We start from the raw sequence: 19,969 nt of genomic DNA, 5'->3' as shown, positions 1-19,969 counted from the left end.
ACTTGCTGTAGTGCATACAAGCTTGTGTCTCTCTCTCACTATCTCTGATTGGCCAGCAGCTCAGGAAGGCGGTTCTCAGCAGTTTTGATTGGTGAACATATATATCACTCAAATTATGAAGACAAGAAAAAAACCTGAACATCTGAGGTTAGGTTATCGCAGTAGTGAAAACCTCAATGTTGATACGATTAAGTCGTTTAGCATTAATTAAGGGTGAGATTACTTAAAATGTTCCTTCTGCTCAGGCTTTAAGACGCCCATCCTGCACGGGTTGTGCTCATTTGGCTTCGCTGCGAGACACGTGCTCAAGCACTTTGCTGACAATGACCCGTCCAGGTTCAAGGCCATCAAGGTGAGCATCCGTGCTGATTTAAACCCTGTCACATGTTTTTTGAGTCCACACATGGATGACGAGCAAGTGTTTAGTGTCCAATCAAATCTGGCCCCTCACACTGTGCACAGACAGATCTAATGTTAACTCCACCATGATGCAACTTGTTAGTGCAAAATTAAATGGAACTGAATTTTTTTCATTTTTTATGGTTTTCTTCTTTATATTTTTTTTTCTAACAATTTTCTTCTCACGTCATTATTTCATGTCCTCATTAGTTTTATCTATCTTTAACAAAATCACTTTAAAAACATGAAAAATTACAGAAAAATAAATAAAATGACAAAAATACCCAAAATAACTAAAAAAAAACACACGTAATGACAACAGAAACACAAGAAATGACACCAGAAAATGTATGAAACAGCAACAAAAGCAAACTAAATCACTCCAAAAACACACAAAATGTTAGAAAATTAAACAAAATAACAGAAATACACAAAATGACTAAAAAAACACACAAAACAGCAAAAAACACACACAAAATGACTCAAAAATGCAGAAAACGGCAACAAAAACACACATGACTCCAAATACACACAACACGACAGAAAAATAAACAAAAGAACAAATGTACAAAATGACTCAAAAAAACACACTAAACTGCAACAAAGCAAACAAAATCACTCCAAAAATACGCTCTATGACTCTAAAAACACAAAATGGCAACAAAAACACAGTGACTCCAAAAATGCACAAAGCGGCAACAAAAACACACTTAAAGACTCCAAAATGGAACAAAACAGCAACAAAGCAAATAAAATCACTCCAAAAATGCACACTATGACTCGAAAAACACACAACATTTTTTCAAGAAGACACGATACAACAAGGAAAACACACAAAATTACAAAGATATACAAAGGTACTCCAAAAACTCACAAAACATGAAGAACTCACAGGAACTCTTTCTTCTTTCCTGTGTCGGTGCTCAGATTGGACATTATTCTAAATGCTGACATGATCGTTGATAATGTGGCCCTTGAATCAGATAATCACAGTTTTGTGGCCCCTGCTGTGATAAAAGTGACCCATCTGTGCTGTAAATATTTAAATGGTTGCTTTTTATTACTGGGTTAACACGCACTACACATTGGAGCCTTTGGACCATTTAAGAGCCTTTAATGAACCATTTACATTAACTGTAGCAGAGTGTCTGTAACAGAACGGCCCAGTGCTGTAAGGGAGAAAGCTCATATAAATAGCTTCACACGACTCATTTTAATTGCTCATTTGGAAGCAGTTCATTATAGTTTCAACACTCCAATACAAACTGTTGCTGTATAATTGACATTTTGGGAGTTGTAGTTATTCGGCTTTTATCAGAAAAGGAACTACATTTAATGAGTTAATATACTTTGTAAGGAAGTGTTTTGCTAATTTTGCAACAGTCAAATCTAATCTCATATCCTCGCCTGTATCAGTGAGTGCACGATACATCATCAATCCCAGCACGGAGAAATATTCTACATAGTTTCATATTTACAACCAAGTATAATTAGTTCAGTCATTAAATCATGGCTTATAGTATCAGTTTAATGTCTAATGTGTGAAAAATGGTGGTTTACAGGAGTGGTTCTCAATCTTTTCAACCTGCAACCCCCAAAATAAAGGTTCCTGAGACTGGGGACCCCACTGTATCTGAAGGTGGGCCCGTCCATAAAGTCAGCAAAGTAATGGTCCGTTGTTCTATGAACAATGTAAGCTTACATGGGTTGGCTCCACTGCCTCTTAATAATTACATTAAATACAGAACAACTGCCTCGAGGACCACTAGAGCCATAAGCAGGGGTGACTGTCAGGTGTCTGTGAGAAAAACTACCTTTGGTCAAAACGCCCTGTCCTACAGGGTTAGGGTTAGGGTTAGGCTAACCCTAAGGCAGCATTCAGTGGAACAGTTTACCAACCACAGTGCGGGGAACCCCCAGCTTTAACACTTTTAAAAGTCATTTAAAGGAGTGGCTCAGATCAACCCAGACTTGTGACCACAAGTGATTTAAACTAATATTTTTATAATGCACCTTAGGGCTATGTGCAATGCACTGTTGCACTTTGAATAAAAATCTTAGCCCCAATGTGCTTCTTTCTCTATGTGCAATGCACTATAAATAAACAAAACTGGAAAAGGAAGCACGTTAGGGCTGTGTGCAATGCACTATAGCGCTTTAAATATATATACTTTTGTTGTTATTATTCTTTTTTTTCTTAAAAGGCAATTCAGGGCTATTTGCAATGCACAGTGGCACTTTGAATAAATTATTATGATAATGAAACTCAATAATGTAAATTTATTGTTGCACTCCTGTGACTGACCAACTCTGAGTGTGTGGAAGTGAACTGCTTTTCTTTCCCCTGTCCTTTTCTTCACCTACAGCATCCTGTCTATTCTCGTGAGAGTGTAGTTGTTCTGATCCCAGTGTTCCATTTAAATGAAAAGTTACTGTATTTTATGATCCCTATGTTCTTTGTCCTGTATGTAATCCTTTTGTATATTTTGTGTCTCACCATGTCTCATTGTTAAGTGTGACATTTTATTACATCAGCCTGTCTAGGGACAACAGATGGAAATTCTGGCATATTTACATTTTTATGAATGTTTGTAATCATATATACTGTCCCTACTTAAATAAATAAATAAATGCATCTGTGATAACCACATTTATTTATTTATCTGAATAATATCCACCGTTACCCATGAAGTTTATCATTATTTGTGCCATAGTACATAATTATCTACCGGTAAATCCTTGTTTTGATCAGAAATAAGATGGGTTAAAAGTGACCAAAAATGGTGCAAAAGCTGGTGAAATGGGATTTTAAAAATGAGCGAAATTGGTTAAAAGTTGCAAATTATGGAGTGGGCAGAAATGGAAAGAAAAAGTGGTAAAAAGGGTTCAAAGTGTCAACATTGGCTTAAAAGTGGCAGGAAAAAAAAAGTAGGAACAATTATTTTAAGCAGGCAAATAATGGGCATGACAAATCGTGAATGTGGTTAAGTTGACAAAAATAAGCATGAAATATGGTGAAAAGAGGTTAAAAGTGACAATAATGGGTGAACATATGCAAAATTAGGTGGAAAAGCAGCAGAAAGGGTTTACAAGGGTTTATAAGCCCGAAAATGTGCAGGAAAAAGCATTGAAATTTGATGGAGAAGTAGCAGAAATGGGAGTAATGTATAAAAAATGCAAAAAAGTGATGAAAATAGGTTGAAATATGGCAAGTTTGGTGTAGATGCAGAAAAAAGGTAAAAATAAGCAAATTGCTAAAAGAAATGAAATTCTTAGTTCTTTAAGGAATTTTGCGACCCCCTCTCAGTGTCTGTCGACCCCAAAGGCTTAGAACAACTATTTTTCTTGGTCACAGATTGTGTTACAACACCTACTACAACTCACTTTTCTCACCTCATGTCACATATGTTGACCCATTATTGTCACTTTTAACCTCTTATCACCATACTTCATGCTTATGTTTGCCAATTTAACCACATTCACAATTTGTCATGCCCATTATTTGCCAGTTTAAACAAATTCTTCCTACTTTTTTAAATGACATGACCTTTTTCTGGGTCACAGATGGTGTTACAACACCTACTACGACAGTCCCAAGCAAAATGGTGGCCTCTACTCTTATATTGGATCTTTTGATAGTGTTTTTGATTAAAATTCACTATAGGTATTCTTTTTATAAAGATTTGACTTTAAAAGTTTTTTTTTACCAATGCTATAAATTAAATGTGTGTAATATTTCCAACAATCCATCTGGTTTTCCTTCAGGTTCGCTTCGTGAAGCCGGTGTTTCCGGGTCAGTCTCTACAGACCGAGATGTGGAAGGAAGGCAACAGAGTTCACCTGCAGTGCAAAGTGACGATTATAATGAATTATAGTGATTCAGAGACATCATCGCTGTGTGTTTATAAATGAGCTGTGTGTGTGCGTTCCTACAGGTCCAGGAGACGGATGCCATCGTGCTAGCCGGAGCCTACGTAGATTTACACGGACCATCTGAGGCGTCTCCAGAAAGCCCCACGCAGGTTTTTTCCTTTGTTATACATTTGTATATTATATAAATATAATGTAAAAATTACATTATGTAAAACAAAATGATATTCAACAGAACACAATTCAATTATAGTTCTAATCATAGATAATGTTTTTTTAAACATACTTTTATTCCTCCCACGATGTGTATTAATTATGCAAAATATGTATGAAAGTTGATTAAAATATGTTTTTGTTTGTTTGAGTTGCATTCAAGACACTCTGATAAGAATGACTGCATATTGTTATTTGCACTTTTTATTTGAAAAAAATCATTATAGATTTTGTTGTTGTTCATTTGATTCCTATTAAAAACACTAAGAAGAATTACTGTAGATTGTTAATTGCACTTATTGTTAATAAAGGCTACAAAGTTTTATGTTTTTTTTTGGTTTGTGGTGTGACTTGGGATTTTTTTTCAATGAAAAGATGTACCAAGTTGAAAAACACTGCTTTTATAGATGTTTATTATTAATATTAATCCCAAAGAATTTTGTTTGGGATTAAAAACCTCCATCAGAAAACAACATTTGGAAAAATATTCAATTAAAACTTTATTCAACCCCTGCAAAGTTCACATCTGAACTTTATTTTCTTATAATTAAAGCTGTAATGTGTCGACCCGCTCACTGTGTGGGTGTATGCGTGTGTGTGTTTATGCGTGTGTGTGTGTGCAGGGGAGCGGTCTTCACAGTGAGCTGGTGTTTGCAGAGATCAGTCGGAGGATTAAAGAAATGGGAGCTGAGCTGGTGAAAAAGGTCAACGCTGTGTTTGGTTGGGAGATCACCAAGGACGGAAAAACTGCTGCACAGTGGAGTAAGTTCACCAAAAAATAAACATAAAAAACCACACTTCTGCTGCATTGTTGGAAAAACATAATTTTACAAAATTTCAGGGTCCCCACAGTCATGAAATTCCTGGAAAAGTTATGGCGTTTTGAAAAATCGATTTTCCTGACAGCTAGTGAACATAATACTTTTTTTAATCAGATAAAGACAGTGTAGACCTCATTGATAATTTAATCAAAGATCATTTACTCGAAATAAAAGATGTAAAAGGTAGAAATTGCTGCTTAAAAGTTTGTTTTGATCTCCACTGTAAGCACTCTCTTATTGACGTTTTCAGAAAAGTTTCCTGCATTGCATTGTGGGATGTGGAGTCCCAAGAAATCACAGTAAGAATGAAGTAAAAACACTTTTATGCATCGTCTACAGTACTCCACATCCCAACGAAGTCAATAACAGTGTTTACACTGGAGATTTGTGGGAAAAACATTTACGTTTTTTTACAACCATTTTATAAAACCATGTTTCTTCCAGAATGCTTTCATTATTTATTTATTTTTAAATTATTGCATTTTTTATTTTCCTCATATCTGTGCATGTCGTCCTAGCTTAATACTACATATTGTGTAGTGACTTTTTGGAACTTTCTAGACGTGCATGATTCAATTTCAGTTTTTTTGATGCAGTAAATGGTAAAATAAAATTCACAATAATCGATACAATGAAACCTCAATAGTTGAATACTAGAATCGCTAAATATGTTGAATCGACACAAATAATTTAGTCCCAGCCCTAGTTTGAATATTTTACATATGTAGAATTTAAAATGAATTTATAAAAAAAGAAAAAAGTAATGCAACCAGCTCTCTAAGTTCAGACACAGATTTTAACAAAAGATTAAATCCATGAGTTCATCTTTTATTCTTCCTCTCTATCAGCCATAGATCTGAAGAACGGTGCTGGTTCTTTACAGAGAGGTTCTTACAGCGGAGCGGCAGACGTCACCTTCACCGTCTCAGACGAGGACTTCATGGAGGTCGTTCAGGGAAAACTCAACCCTCAGAAGGTCAAACTAATACAGATCGAAAATAACTTTCTCCTTCTTTCCACAGTGCAGTGTCTAAAAATGCAGTTTTTGTAGAAAGTCTAAACTGTGAAATGTTGGTATTTTGTGTGTTTTCTGGAGTCAATTTAAAGGGGACATATCATGCTAAATTCACTTTTTTAGCCCTTAAATGCATTTTATTGTATATTTAGAGTGTTTAGAAGCACAGAAAAGTTCAAATTAGTCTCTTCAGGTGCTCTGTAGATATCTTTATATTCTGTTTTGGTCATTATTTTCAATCTGTTTTGATTTTTCTATTCTCTATTACATTTTTATACACAGTATTTGCAGCGGAACTGCCAAATTAGGACACAGACTCCAGGCCCAACACTTCGAGCAATCCGCCATTTTTATTTCTCGCTTTTATTTTGTAGTCCAAGCTCAAGGATGCCGAAGTTACGAGAGGATAAGTCAAAATGTTGGGTTGTTGGATGTAGTAACCCACACGCTTCATTACACCGTCTCCCAGCATCAGAACCTTTTCAAAGTGCCTGGTTGAGTTTTATTTTTCATGGAAATGTACCCACATCTGTGTGTAAGGACATTTTTGTGCGCGCGAAGCACTTCAAGGATGACTGCTTCATCAACCTCCACCAGTATAAAGAAGGATTTTCCGAAAGACTTTGTCTGATTGAGGGTTCAATTCCTTCTATCTTTGGAGACGACAAACAGAGCACTTTGGTAAGCTGTAAATAACGCTAAAAAGTGTGATGATAAGACGTCCCTGTCATTGTTTTGTTAGCATTAGCAGTTGCACCGTCTTCATATGTTAGCGCTGTGTGCTCGTTTTAGATCCTTGATGATATGGCCTACGCGATTTAATTTAAGTCTAAAGTTTTCATTAGTCATTTCATTTTGCCGTTTGTGTCTCTGAAGACTATTAAAATGCATTTCATGACGTTAGCTTGGCGCTTGCGTTAGCTCGATGCTTGTGTTAGCTCACTTGTTAGGGTTCTGCAGGTTCATCATCTTCATTTTCATCTCGCTCCGCCGGGTCCGACTCTGGCTCGAACATGTAAAGCTGGATGGACAAGTCTTTCGTTGTTGACATTTTGTAAATAACGTGTGAATGAAAAGTTTCTGCCGCTAGACAATCGTATCTCTTCTATCAAACTACAAAAATGGCCGAACAGGGTGGAGTTGAACCAAGTGTCACCTCTGCAACCTGGAGAGGGGGCGGGGTATGAAGTGTATTTAAAGAGACCGCACCAAAACGAGTTGCTCTCAGAAGCACATCAGAAAAGGGGTAGAAAAGGGGTCTGTGGAGCTATAATAATGAGGAATTCAGACCCAAGCATTGCAGTTCCGCTTTATATAGACCACAACTGTATGATTTATATGTAAAAAGGAAAAATTTAAAGGCATGATATGTCTCCTTTAAGTAATTTCTTATTGTTTTGTGTGTTTTCTGGAGTCAATTGTGTAGTTTGTACTTGTTTTGGAGTCACTTTGTGTAATTTGTTGTTGCTTTGTGATTTTTAAGTCATTTCATTATATATTCTCTAATTTTGTGTGTTTTGTTGTCATTTTGTGTATTATTTGAGTTATTTTGTGTATTGTTGGAGTTATTTTGTGTCTTTCTTTCTTGTTTTATGTGTTTTTGGAGTCACTTTGTGTAATCTATTCATATTGGAGTCATTTTTTGCAATTTCTTGTTTTGTGATATTGAACATATCTTGTTAAATCTTCTCTGATTTTGTGTGTTTTGGAGGCATTTTTGTAAATGTTTTATCTTTTGTATAGTTTTCAGTAATTCTTTCAGTATTTGTAGTTGTCTGTTTTTGGATTAACTTTATGTATCTTTGCCTTTGTTTTCTGTATTATCCTGTCTTTTTGTGCGTTATTGGAGTCGTGTTGTGCTGTTATTCTGGAGGGTCTGATTTCATAGAGACAATGTCTTTTTTCTACATTATTTAGGTGCATGTCTTTTTTGATGATTCAGTGTCTTTGTGTCTCTCCTCAACACACGTGAAACAAACACTTTCAGAGACGCTTTAAAAAGAAGAAAAAGCAACATCAACAAGTGTGTGAGTCTCTGCTTTGTTGTTTTTTTTTTAGGCTTTTTTTTCTGGGAAGCTGAAGGTCAAAGGGAACATCATGCTGAGTCAGAAGCTGGAGGTCATCCTCAAGGACTATGCCAAGCTGTGAACTCAGCTGACCAATCAGAAGATAGAAGAACCATCGCAACTATCTGCACAAAAAAATATTTCAGATGTTCCAGTGAGACTAACATTAAATGTAGTTCATGATTCAAAGAGCTGAAACTCAGTAATATCTGTAATTTTAACACATTCTGATGTTTGTTTACACTCTAATTCAAAGGCAGGGTTGACCTGTCTATCAGTGAGAGAATCATTTTAATCATTTACAATAAACCTGGATTATTATTCAATCTTAATCTCATGATAACTCCTCTTAAACCATTTCATTGTATCTGATCAATAAAAACTGACAGTGTGTGGACGAATGTTTTTGATATGAAGCTCAAAGGAGGAAAACAATTAAAAAGTGATTGATTAATGTGTATTTGTGATCTTTTTTCCTGAACATTGTCAGTGTTTTTATTTTGTCCTCAAAATCTGAAACACAAGGTGACAGAGTCCAAACCCTGATTTTCAATATTTTGTTTATTTTGTTCTCATTTTTTTTGTTTTTGAAGTAATTCTGTATGTCTTTGAAAACACAATTTATACACAATGATTCCAGAGTCATTTTTTATGTATTTTTGTTCATTTGTATTTTTGTAGTCATCATATGTATTTTTAGTCATTTTATTTATATAATTTTGTTTTAAATTTTTTGTTTTTGTTGCGCATTTGTATTCTTTGTGTAATTTTGTAGTTATATTGTGTGTCTTAGTATTTATAGTGTTTGGTCATTTATATTTTTTGTAGTCATCTTTTGTATTACACTACACAACTCCAAAAAGGCAGAAAAATACACAAAATGACAACATAAACACAGAATGAAAGAATTACAGAACAATAAAAAAAAATACACAAAAATGAAAGAATTTTTTTAAAACAAAAACTCCAAAAACACAACAATAAAAAACATGAAAACTGGAGAAAAAAATGTTAAACGCTGAATAACGAGGTATTACTATAGTAAGGCATAAAAACGGATTACAAATTTCAAACGTCAAAAAATGTAGGTATAGTAAAGTGTAAAAAAAAAAGGCAAATAAATCTCAAATGCCTCCAGATGTAAAGCTCTAGTAAGGCCTCAAGGGCGGGGGAGATTTTTTTTAAAACGCCTCAAAACAGGTAAGGCATAAAAATCGTTGAAAAAATTTAAAACACATCAAAACGGAGGTAAGGCATAAAAATCGTTGAAAAAATTTAAAACGCATCGAAACGGAGGTAAGGCATAAAAATCGTTGAAAAAATTTAAAACGCATCAAAACGGAGGTAAGGCATAAAAATCGTTGAAAAAGTTTAAAACGCATCAAAACGGAGGTAAGGCATAAAAAATGGCGGAAAATTTTCAAACGCCTTAAAACGGAGGTAAGGCTATGGTAAGGCTTAAATACGGGAGGAAAAATTTCAAACTCCTCAAAACGAAGGTAAGGTATAACAATCATCGAAAAAATTTAACACGCATCAAAACGGAGGTAAGGCTATAGTAAGGCATAAAAAATGAAAAACTTTGGATTTATTTTGTTTTTTGTGAGATAAGATTATCACATGACCCTAAATACAAGTGCGGATATGATGCAGTAAACATAGAACATCTGAAAAAAATTGGAAAATGAGAAAAAAGTGACAAAAACCCCAAACCAGAGGTAAGGCATAAATATTAAAAAAATGGATTTTTAAAAAATTTTTTACTTTTTAAATAAGATTATCACAAGATCCTTGTGAAAAACTTGATTTTTTTTTTTTTTTTTGTGAGATAAGATCATCACGAGACCCTAAGTGCAAATTAAAGGTGCACACTTAAACTGGGGTGAAAATGCAGTAAGCCATGAAAAATGAGAAATTTTTTTTTTTTTTCTAAAAGCGACAAATACACAAAAGGCAATAGTAAGAGAAATATGCCTTACATATATATACCTTACTTCCCATTTTGGGTGATTTTTGTTTTTTGTCCCTAACTGCTTTCTTAGCCCTGTTTTAGTATGTGCATTATATTTGCAGTAGTTTTTAGGGTCTGATAAAGGTCTTAACTCAATTTTTTTTTTTAATGAATTTTTTGAGAAATATGCCTTACTATAACCTTACTTCCCATTTTGGGTGATTTTTGTTTTTTGTCATTTTTTGTGCCTTACTGCTTTCTTAGCCCTGTTTTAGTATGTGCATTATATTTGCAGTAGTTTTTAGGGTCTAATGATGGTCTTAACTCAATTTTTTTTTTTTTTTGAATTTTTTGAGAAATATGCCTTACTATAACCTTACTTCCCATTTTGGGTGATTTTTGTTTTTTGTCATTTTTTGTCCCTAACTGCTTTCTTAGCCCTGTTTTAGTATGTGCATTATATTTGCAGTAGTTTTTAGGGTCTAATGATGGTCTTAACTCAATTTCTTTTTTTTTTTGAATATTTTGAGAAATATGCCTTACTATAACCTTACTTCCCATTTTGGGTGATTTTTGTTTTTTGTCATTTTTTGTGCCTTACTGCTTTCTTAGCCCTGTTTTAGTATGTGCATTATATTTGCAGTAGTTTTTAGGGTCTAATGATGGTCTTAACTCAATTTTTTTTTTTTTTTTAATTTTTTGAGAAATATGCCTTACTATAACCTTACTTCCCATTTTGGGTGATTTTTGTTTTTTGTCATTTTTTGTCCCTAACTGCTTTCTTAGCCCTGTTTTAGTATGTGCATTATATTTGCAGTAGTTTTTAGGGTCTAATGATGGTCTTAACTCAATTTTTTTTTTTTTTGAATTTTTTGAGAAATATGCCTTACTATAACCTTACTTCCCATTTTGGGTGATTTTTGTTTTTTGTCCCTAACTGCTTTCTTAGCCCTGTTTTAGTATGTGCATTATATTTGCAGTAGTTTTTAGGGTCTAATGATGGTCTTAACTTAATTTTTTTTTTTTTTTGAATATTTTGAGAAATATGCCTTACTATAACCTTACTTCCCATTTTGGGTGATTTTTGTTTTTTGTCCCTAACTGCTTTCTTAGCCCTGTTTTAGTATGTGCATTATATTTGCAGTAGTTTTTAGGGTCTAATGATGGTCTTAACTCAATTTTTTTTTTTTTTTTATTTTTTGAGAAATATGCCTTACTATAACCTTACTTCCCATTTTGGGTGATTTTTGTTTTTTGTCATTTTTTGTGCCTTACTGCTTTCTTAGCCCTGTTTTAGTATGTGCATTATATTTGCAGTAGTTTTTAGGGTCTAATGATGGTCTTAACTCAATTTTTTTTTTTTTTTTTTAATATTTTGAGAAATATGCCTTACTATAACCTTACTTCCCATTTTGGGTGATTTTTGTTTTTTGTCCCTAACTGGTTTCTTAGCCCTGTTTTAGTATGTGCATTATATTTGCAGTAGTTTTTAGGGTCTAATGATGGTCTTAACTCAATTTTTTTTTTTTTTTGAATTTTTATGAGAAATATGCCTTACTATAACCTTACTTCCCATTTTGGGTGATTTTTGTTTTTTGTCATTTTTTGTGCCTAACTGCTTTCTTAGCCCTGTTTTAGTATGTGCATTATATTTGCAGTAGTTTTTAGGGTCTAATGATGGTCTTAACTCAATTTTTTTTTTTTTTTGATTTTTTTGAGAAATATGCCTTACTATAACCTTACATCCCATTTCGGTGATTTTTGTTTTTTGTCATTTTTTGAGCCTTACTGCTTTCTTAGCCCTGTTTTAGTATGTGCATTATATTTACAGTAGTTTTTAGGGTGTAATGATGGTCTTAACTCAATTTTTTTTTTTTTGAATATTTTGAGAAATATGCCTTACTATAACCTTACTTCCCATTTTGGGTGATTTTTGTTTTTTTGTCATTTTTTGTGCCTTACTGCTTTCTTAGCCCTGTTTTAGTATGTGCATTATATTTGCAGTAGTTTTTAGGGTGTAATGATGGTCTTAACTCAATTTTTTTTTTTTTTTTTGAATATTTTGAGAAATATGCCTTACTATAACCTTACTTCCCATTTTGGGTGATTTTTGTTTTTTGTCCCTAACTGCTTTCTTAGCCCTGTTTTAGTATGTGCATTATATTTGCAGTAGTTTTTAGGGTGTAATGATGGTCTTAACTCAATTATTTTTTTTTTTTAATTTTTTGAGAAATATGCCTTACTATAACCTTACTTCCCATTTTGGGTGATTTTTGTTTTTTGTCCCTAACTGCTTTCTTAACCCTGTTTTAGTATGTGCATTATATTTGCAGTAGTTTTTAGGGTCTAATGATGGTCTTAACTCAATTTTTTTTTTTTTTGAAATTTTTGAGAAATATGCCTTATTATAACCTTACTTCCCATTTTGGGTGATTTTTGTTTTTTGTCATTTTTTGTCCCTAACTGCTTTCTTAGCCCTGTTTTAGTATGTGCATTATATTTGCAGTAGTTTTTAGGGTCTAATGATGGTCTTAACTCAATTTTTTTTTTTTTTTGAATATTTTGAGAAATATGCCTTACTATAACCTTACTTCCCATTTTGGGTGATTTTTGTTTTTTGTCATTTTTTGTCCCTAACTGCTTTCTTAGCCCTGTTTTAGTATGTGCATTATATTTGCAGTAGTTTTTAGGGTCTAATGATGGTCTTAACTCAATTTTTTTTTTTTTTTGAATTTTTTGAGAAATATGCCTTACTATATAACCTTACTTCCCATTTTGTGTGATTTTTGTTTTTTGTCATTTTTTGTGCCTTACTGCTTTCTTAGCCCTGTTTTAGTATGTGCATTATATTTGCAGTAGTTTTTAGGGTCTAATGATGGTCTTAACTCAATTTTTTTTTTTTTTGAATTTTTTGAGAAATATGCCTTACTATAACCTTACTTCCCATTTTGGGTGATTTTTGTTTTTTGTCCCTAACTGGTTTCTTAGCCCTGTTTTAGTATGTGCATTATATTTGCAGTAGTTTTTAGGGTCTAATGATGGTCTTAACTCAATTTTCTTTTTTTTTTGAATTTTTATGAGAAATATGCCTTACTATAACCTTACTTCCCATTTTGGGTGATTTTTGTTTTTTGTCCCTAACTGCTTTCTTAGCCCTGTTTTAGTATGTGCATTATATTTGCAGTAGTTTTTAGGGTCTAATGATGGTCTTAACTCAATTTTTTTTTTTTTTGAATTTTTTGAGAAATATGCCTTACTATAACCTTACTTCCCATTTTGGGTGATTTTTGTTTTTTGTCATTTTTTGTCCCTAACTGCTTTCTTAGCCCTGTTTTAGTATGTGCATTATATTTGCAGTAGTTTTTAGGGTCTAATGATGGTCTTAACTCAATTTTTTTTTTTTTTTGAATTTTTTGAGAAATATGCCTTACTATAACCTTACTTCCCATTTTGGGTGATTTTTGTTTCTTTTCATTTTTTATGCCTTACTGCTTTCTTAGCCCTGTTTTAGTATGTGCATTATATTTGCAGTAGTTCTTAGGGTCTAATGATGGTCTTAACTCAATTTTTTTTTTTTTTTGAATATTTTGAGAAATATGCCTTACTATAACCTTACTTCCCATTTTGGGCGATTTTTGTTTTTTGTCATTTTTTGTCCCTAACTGCTTTCTTAGCCCTGTTTTAGTATGTGCATTATATTTGCAGTAGTTTTTAGGGTCTAATGATGGTCTTAACTCAATTTTTTTTTTTTATGAATTTTTTGAGAAATATGCCTTACTATAACCTTACTTCCCATTTTGGGTGATTTTTGGTGCCTTACTGCTTTCTTAGCCCTGTTTTAGTATGTGCATTATATTTGCAGTAGTTTTTAGGGTGTAATGATGGTCTTAACTCAATTTTTTTTTTTTTTTTGATTTTTTTGAGAAATATGCCTTACTATAACCTTACATCCCATTTCGGTGATTTTTGTTTTTTGTCATTTTTTGAGCCTTACTGCTTTCTTAGCCCTGTTTTAGTATGTGCATTATATTTACAGTAGTTTTTAGGGTGTAATGATGGTCTTAACTCAATTTTTTTTTTTTTTGAATATTTTGAGAAATATGCCTTACTATAACCTTACTTCCCATTTTGGGTGATTTTTGTTTTTTGTCATTTTTTGTCCCTAACTGCTTTCTTAGCCCTGTTTTAGTATGTGCATTATATTTGCAGTAGTTTTTAGGGTCTAATGATGGTCTTAACTCAATTTTTTTTTTTTTTGAATTTTTTGAGAAATATGCCTTACTATAACCTTACTTCCCATTTTGGGTGATTTTTGTTTCTTGTCATTTTTTGTCCCTAACTGCTTTCTTAGCCCTGTTTTAGTATGTGCATTATATTTGCAGTAGTTTTTAGGGTCTAATGATGGTCCTAACTCAATTTTTTTTTTTTTTGAATTTTTTGAGAAATATGCCTTACTATAACCTTACTTCCCATTTTGGGTGATTTTTGTTTTTTTGTCCCTAACTGCTTTCTTAGCCCTGTTTTAGTATGTGCATTATATTTGCAGTAGTTTTTAGGGTCTAATGATGGTCTTAACTTAATTTTTTTTTTTTTTTGAATATTTTGAGAAATATGCCTTACTATAACCTTACTTCCCATTTTGGGTGATTTTTGTTTTTGTCCCTAACTGCTTTCTTAGCCCTGTTTTAGTATGTGCATTATATTTGCAGTAGTTTTTAGGGTCTAATGATGGTCTTAACTCAATTTTTTTTTTTTTTTTTAATTTTTTGAGAAATATGCCTTACTATAACCTTACTTCCCATTTTGGGTGTTTTTTGTTTTTTGTCATTTTTTGTGCCTTACTGCTTTCTTAGCCCTGTTTTAGTATGTGCATTATATTTGCAGTAGTTTTTAGGGTCTAATGATGGTCTTAACTCAATTTTTTTTTTTTTTGAATTTTTTGAGAAATATGCCTTACTATAACCTTACATCCCATTTCGGTGATTTTTGTTTTTTGTCATTTTTTGAGCCTTACTGCTTTCTTAGCCCTGTTTTAGTATGTGCATTATATTTACAGTAGTTTTTAGGGTGTAATGATGGTCTTAACTCAATTTTTTTTTTTTTTTTGAATATTTTGAGAAATATGCCTTACTATAACCTTACTTCCCATTTTGGGTGATTTTTGTTTTTTTGTTTTTTTTTTGTGCCTTACTGCTTTCTTAGCCCTGTTTTAGTATGTGCATTATATTTGCAGTAGTTTTTAGGGTGTAATGATGGTCTTAACTCAATTATTTTTTTTTTTTTGAATATTTTGAGAAATATGCCTTACTATAACCTTACTTCCCATTTTGGGTGATTTTTGTTTTTTGTCCCTAACTGCTTTCTTAGCCCTGTTTTAGTATGTGCATTATATTTGCAGTAGTTTTTAGGGTCTAATGATGGTCTTAACTCAATTTTTTTTTTTTTTGAATTTTTGAGAAATATGCCTTACTATAACCTTACTTCCCATTTTGGGTGATTTTTGTTTCTTGTCATTTTTTGTGCCTTACTGCTTTCTTAGCCCTGTTTTAGTATGTGCATTATATTTGCAGTAGTTTTTAGGGTCTAATGATGGTCTTAACTCAATTTTTTTTTTTTTTTGAATTTTTTGAGAAATATGCCTTACTATAACCTTACTTCCCATTTTGTGTGATTTTTGTTTTTTGTCATTTTTTGTGCCTTACTGCTTTCTTAGCCCTGTTTTAGTATGTGCATTATATTTGCAGTAGGTTTTAGGGTCTAATGATGGTCTTAACTCAATTTTTTTTTTTTTTTTAATATTTTGAGAAATATGCCTTACTATAACCTTACTTCCCATTTTGGGTGATTTTTGTTTTTTGTCATTTTTTGTGCCTTACTGCTTTCTTAGCCCTGTTTTAGTACGTGCATTATATTTGCAGTAGTTTTTAGGGTGTAATGATGGTCTTAACTCAATTTTTTTTTTTTTTTGAATTTTTTGAGAAATATGCCTTACTATAACCTTACTTCCCATTTTGGGTGATTTTTGTTTTTTGTCCCTAACTGCTTTCTTAGCCCTGTTTTAGTATGTGCATTATATTTGCAGTAGTTTTTAGGGTCTAATGATGGTCTTAACTCAATTATTTTTTTTTTTGAATTTTTTGAGAAATATGCCTTACTATAACCTTACTTCCCATTTTGGGTGATTTTTGTTTATTGTCATTTTTTGTGCCTTACTGCTTTCTTAGCCCTGTTTTAGTATGTGCATTATATTTGCAGTAGTTTTTAGGGTCTAATGATGGTCTTAACTCAATTTTTTTTTTTTTTTGAATTTTTTGAGAAATATGCCTTACTATAACCTTACTTCCCATTTTGGGTGATTTTTGTTTTTTGTCCCTAACTGCTTTCTTAGCCCTGTTTTAGTATGTGCATTATATTTGCAGTAGTTTTTAGGGTCTAATGATGGTCTTAACTCAATTTTTTTTTTTTTTTGAATTTTTTGAGAAATATGACTTTCTATAACCTTACTTCCCATTTTGGGTGATTTTTGTTTTTTGTCATTTTTTGTCCCTAACTGCTTTCTTAGCCCTGTTTTAGTATGTGCATTATATTTGCAGTAGTTTTTAGGGTCTAATGATGGTCTTAACTCAATTTTTTTTTTTTTTTGAATTTTTTGAGAAATATGCCTTACTATATAACCTTACTTCCCATTTTGGGTGATTTTTGTTTTTTGTCATTTTTTGTCCCTAACTGCTTTCTTAGCCCTGTTTTAGTATGTGCATTATATTTGCAGTAGTTTTTAGGGTCTAATGATGGTCTTAACTCAATTTTTTTTTGTTTTGAAAAATATGCCTTACTATAGCCTTACCTCTGATTGTTGGTGATTTTTGATTTTCGTAATTTTTTGTGCCTTACTACTTTCGTAGCCCATTTTAAGTATGTTCATTACATTTGTAGTAGTTTTTAGGGCATAATGGGAATCTTAACTCAATTCTTTTTTTTTTTTAATTTTTGAAAAATATGCTTTACTATAGCCTTACTTCTGATTTTGGGTGATTTTTGTTTTTTGTCATATTTTGTCCCATACTGCTTTCTTAGCCCTGTTTAAGTAAGTGCAATATATTTTCAGCAGTTTTCAGGGTCTAATAGTATTAACTCAATTTTTTTTTTTTTGGAAAATATGCCTTACTAAAGCTTTACCTTCGATTTGGGGTGATTTTTGGTTTTGCCTTACCTCTGCTTTCAGGTGTTTAAAATTTTTGAACAAAAATACACAAAATGACTTCAAAAATAAACAAAATTTCCAACAAAAATACAAATAAACAGAAACACAATATGGGAAAAATAAAAAGTGACTCTAAAAACACACGATAACTATAAAAATATTACAACGAAGACAAACAATACAACAAAAATACAAATCACTCACAGAAACACAAAAATGACAAATCAGCAATAAAAATACAAAGTAATTACAAAGGAAAAAAAATCAACAAAATGACGACAAAAAAACAAAAACATTACAACAAAAAATACAAATCAACAGCAGAAATACACAAAATGAAAATTACCACCACAAAAATAGACACAAACCTTTCTTCTTCGTCTTTGTTGAAGTTTTGATTGGTCTTTAATCTAATGTTGATCATGTGACCTTCAGATGAGCTACAATCACAGTTTTTTGGCCCTTGCAGTGATTAAAAGTTGCTTTAAACCCACAACAAACACTGGCTGTATACCACTCTTTTATTATTACATCAGTTTCTCTCTATATAAATTATATCACTTTACATATCTTCATTTATAAAATTATAATAAATCAAATTCACATTTGAACTAAGTAAAGAAAAAAAACCAGTAACTGGATGTGTCGACTGCAGCATTATCATCATCATCAGCTACAGTCTGATGAAGAACCAATCAACTGTTTATTCTCCATCGTGTTATGTGGGAAACGTCGGCGTCACTAAAACACATTGGTTTGATCGTTCATCCCTAATATTCATAAATATATATATATAATTCATCTACTGCTGCTTCATAATGAAAGGAAGCTTTTCCTTAATAAATGGATGTTATTGCTAAATATATATATTTAGTTTAATTGATTCTTTTATTCACATGGAAAAGCATCAATAAGTCCATTTACTCAGATTACTTGCCCCCCCCAGCCTGTAGCGAAGGTGGACACGCTGGAAGAAATCAAAATAAACACATGAGGTGGAGTTCGTCACTCGTGAAAAAAAAAAGAAAAACAAAGAAGAAGTGGGAGGAGTCAATTCCGTTTAAAAAGGCAGCAATCGATCCCAGTCCGTGTGGAAAAATGAAAGGTTCATCGACGCTGAAGCTCAAATGGTTTAAAGTTATCAAAGGGTTTGGAATAATTATCACTTTGTGCAACAGGATGTGATTTATCAGGTGGTCCACGTTCCGTCTCCTACGTTGGCAGCGTTACTTCTCCGAGTTTTAAGGACACTTTGATGCCACGAGGTGAAATATGAGCCTCCTGAACCTTCTTCTACCTCTTCTTCTTCACTGGCTTTGTCGTAGAAATTAGCTTAACTGCTTTGTGCAAATCCAAAATTCATCGTTTCAATGAATAAAAAGTGTGAGTGTGCTTTAAATGTCCTCCATGTGACGCTCCAACAACAGGAAGTAAAAACAGGAGGAAAGTAAAAGTCTTCAGGTTGCGTTACTGTTTCGGCTCTAAATGAAGAACTTGACGTCGTTCTTGATGTTGCCAAGGGGATTGTTGTTGTTAACGCTGAAGCGGTTGGGGAGGGTCCTCATCTTCATGGTGCCGTCGGCGCCGCAGGAGAACACGTGATTGGTCGGTCCCACCTCGACCTGCATCACGCCCGTGCCCAGGTTCCTGAACAGAGACTGACGGGCGTGTTCGTTAGCGAAGGTGAAGAGAAGAGACTGAGTCGCTAGACTCCACACCTGAGGATGGAGAGATATTAATTATTACATCAAGATTCACATTAATTTAAAATGATCACAAGGATCATTAGCATTAATACAGGAAAAAACAATGGGTTTGTTTTGTGTTTTTTTGGAATCATTCTGTTTATGGAGTCTTTTTTGTTGTCGTTTTGTGTCCATGGAATATATGAATATATATATATATATATTCATATATATATAGTTATTTTTTGTAGTCCTGTGTGTTTGTTTAAGCAGTAATTTTGTGTCTTTTTGGATATTTTTCTATAAAATTGTCTATTTTGTGTTTTTTTGAGGTGTTATTGTGTAATTTTGGTGTTTTGTGTGTGACAAGTCATTTTTTTGTATTTGTGTTGTCTATATTTTTCTGTTAATTTTGTGCATTTTTTGTTGTCCTTTTGACTATTTTTCTATAAAATTGTCTATTTTGGAGTAATTTTGTGTCTTTTTGCTGTTTTTATGCATTTTTTCCTGTTGTTTTGTATTTGCGTCTTTTTATATTTTTCTGTTATTTTTTCATAGTCTTGGGTGTTATACGAGTAAAATTGTGCCTCTCTTTGGGGGTGTTTTTGTCGTTTTGTGTGTGATGAGTTATTTTTTGTTTTTTTTCATTCTTCTGTTATTTTTTGCGGTCATCTTGCATGTTTTTGTTGGCGTTTTGTGTGTTTTTGGAGTGTTTGTGTCTTTTTAGGGTGTTTTTTGTGCATTTGTC

The 19,969-nt window shown here is 32.8% G+C and overlaps 2 protein-coding genes across 6 annotated transcripts in view; one reads left to right on the top strand and one right to left on the bottom strand.

Moving 5' to 3' along the window:
- The window catches only part of hsd17b4 (hydroxysteroid (17-beta) dehydrogenase 4), a 43,991-nt gene extending 35,149 nt beyond the window's left edge, over positions 1-8,842 (top strand). The window contains 6 exon segments of the mRNA XM_028458042.1: positions 246-352; positions 4,165-4,251; positions 4,335-4,421; positions 5,106-5,244; positions 6,152-6,279; positions 8,377-8,842. Of these exon segments, the coding sequence (XP_028313843.1) occupies positions 246-352; positions 4,165-4,251; positions 4,335-4,421; positions 5,106-5,244; positions 6,152-6,279; positions 8,377-8,466 (638 nt within the window). The 3' untranslated portion in view covers positions 8,467-8,842.
- Positions 8,843-18,405: 9,563 nt separating this feature from the next.
- dmxl1 (Dmx like 1) overlaps positions 18,406-19,969 on the bottom strand; it is a 70,001-nt gene continuing 68,437 nt past the window's right edge. For 3 of the 5 annotated variants that reach the window (XM_028458037.1, XM_028458039.1, XM_028458038.1), the window contains one exon: positions 19,018-19,254. In XM_028458037.1, the coding sequence (XP_028313838.1) occupies positions 19,018-19,254 (237 nt within the window). Of the gene's footprint in view, positions 19,255-19,969 lie in introns of all 5 variants that reach the window. The other 2 variants (XM_028458035.1, XM_028458040.1) reach the window with 1 other exon arrangement.

Source organism: Gouania willdenowi, chromosome 9, assembly GCF_900634775.1.
Source record: "Gouania willdenowi chromosome 9, fGouWil2.1, whole genome shotgun sequence".
Classification (NCBI taxonomy): Eukaryota; Metazoa; Chordata; class Actinopteri; order Blenniiformes; family Gobiesocidae; genus Gouania; species Gouania willdenowi.
This window is presented reverse-complemented; position numbering and strand designations above follow the sequence as displayed.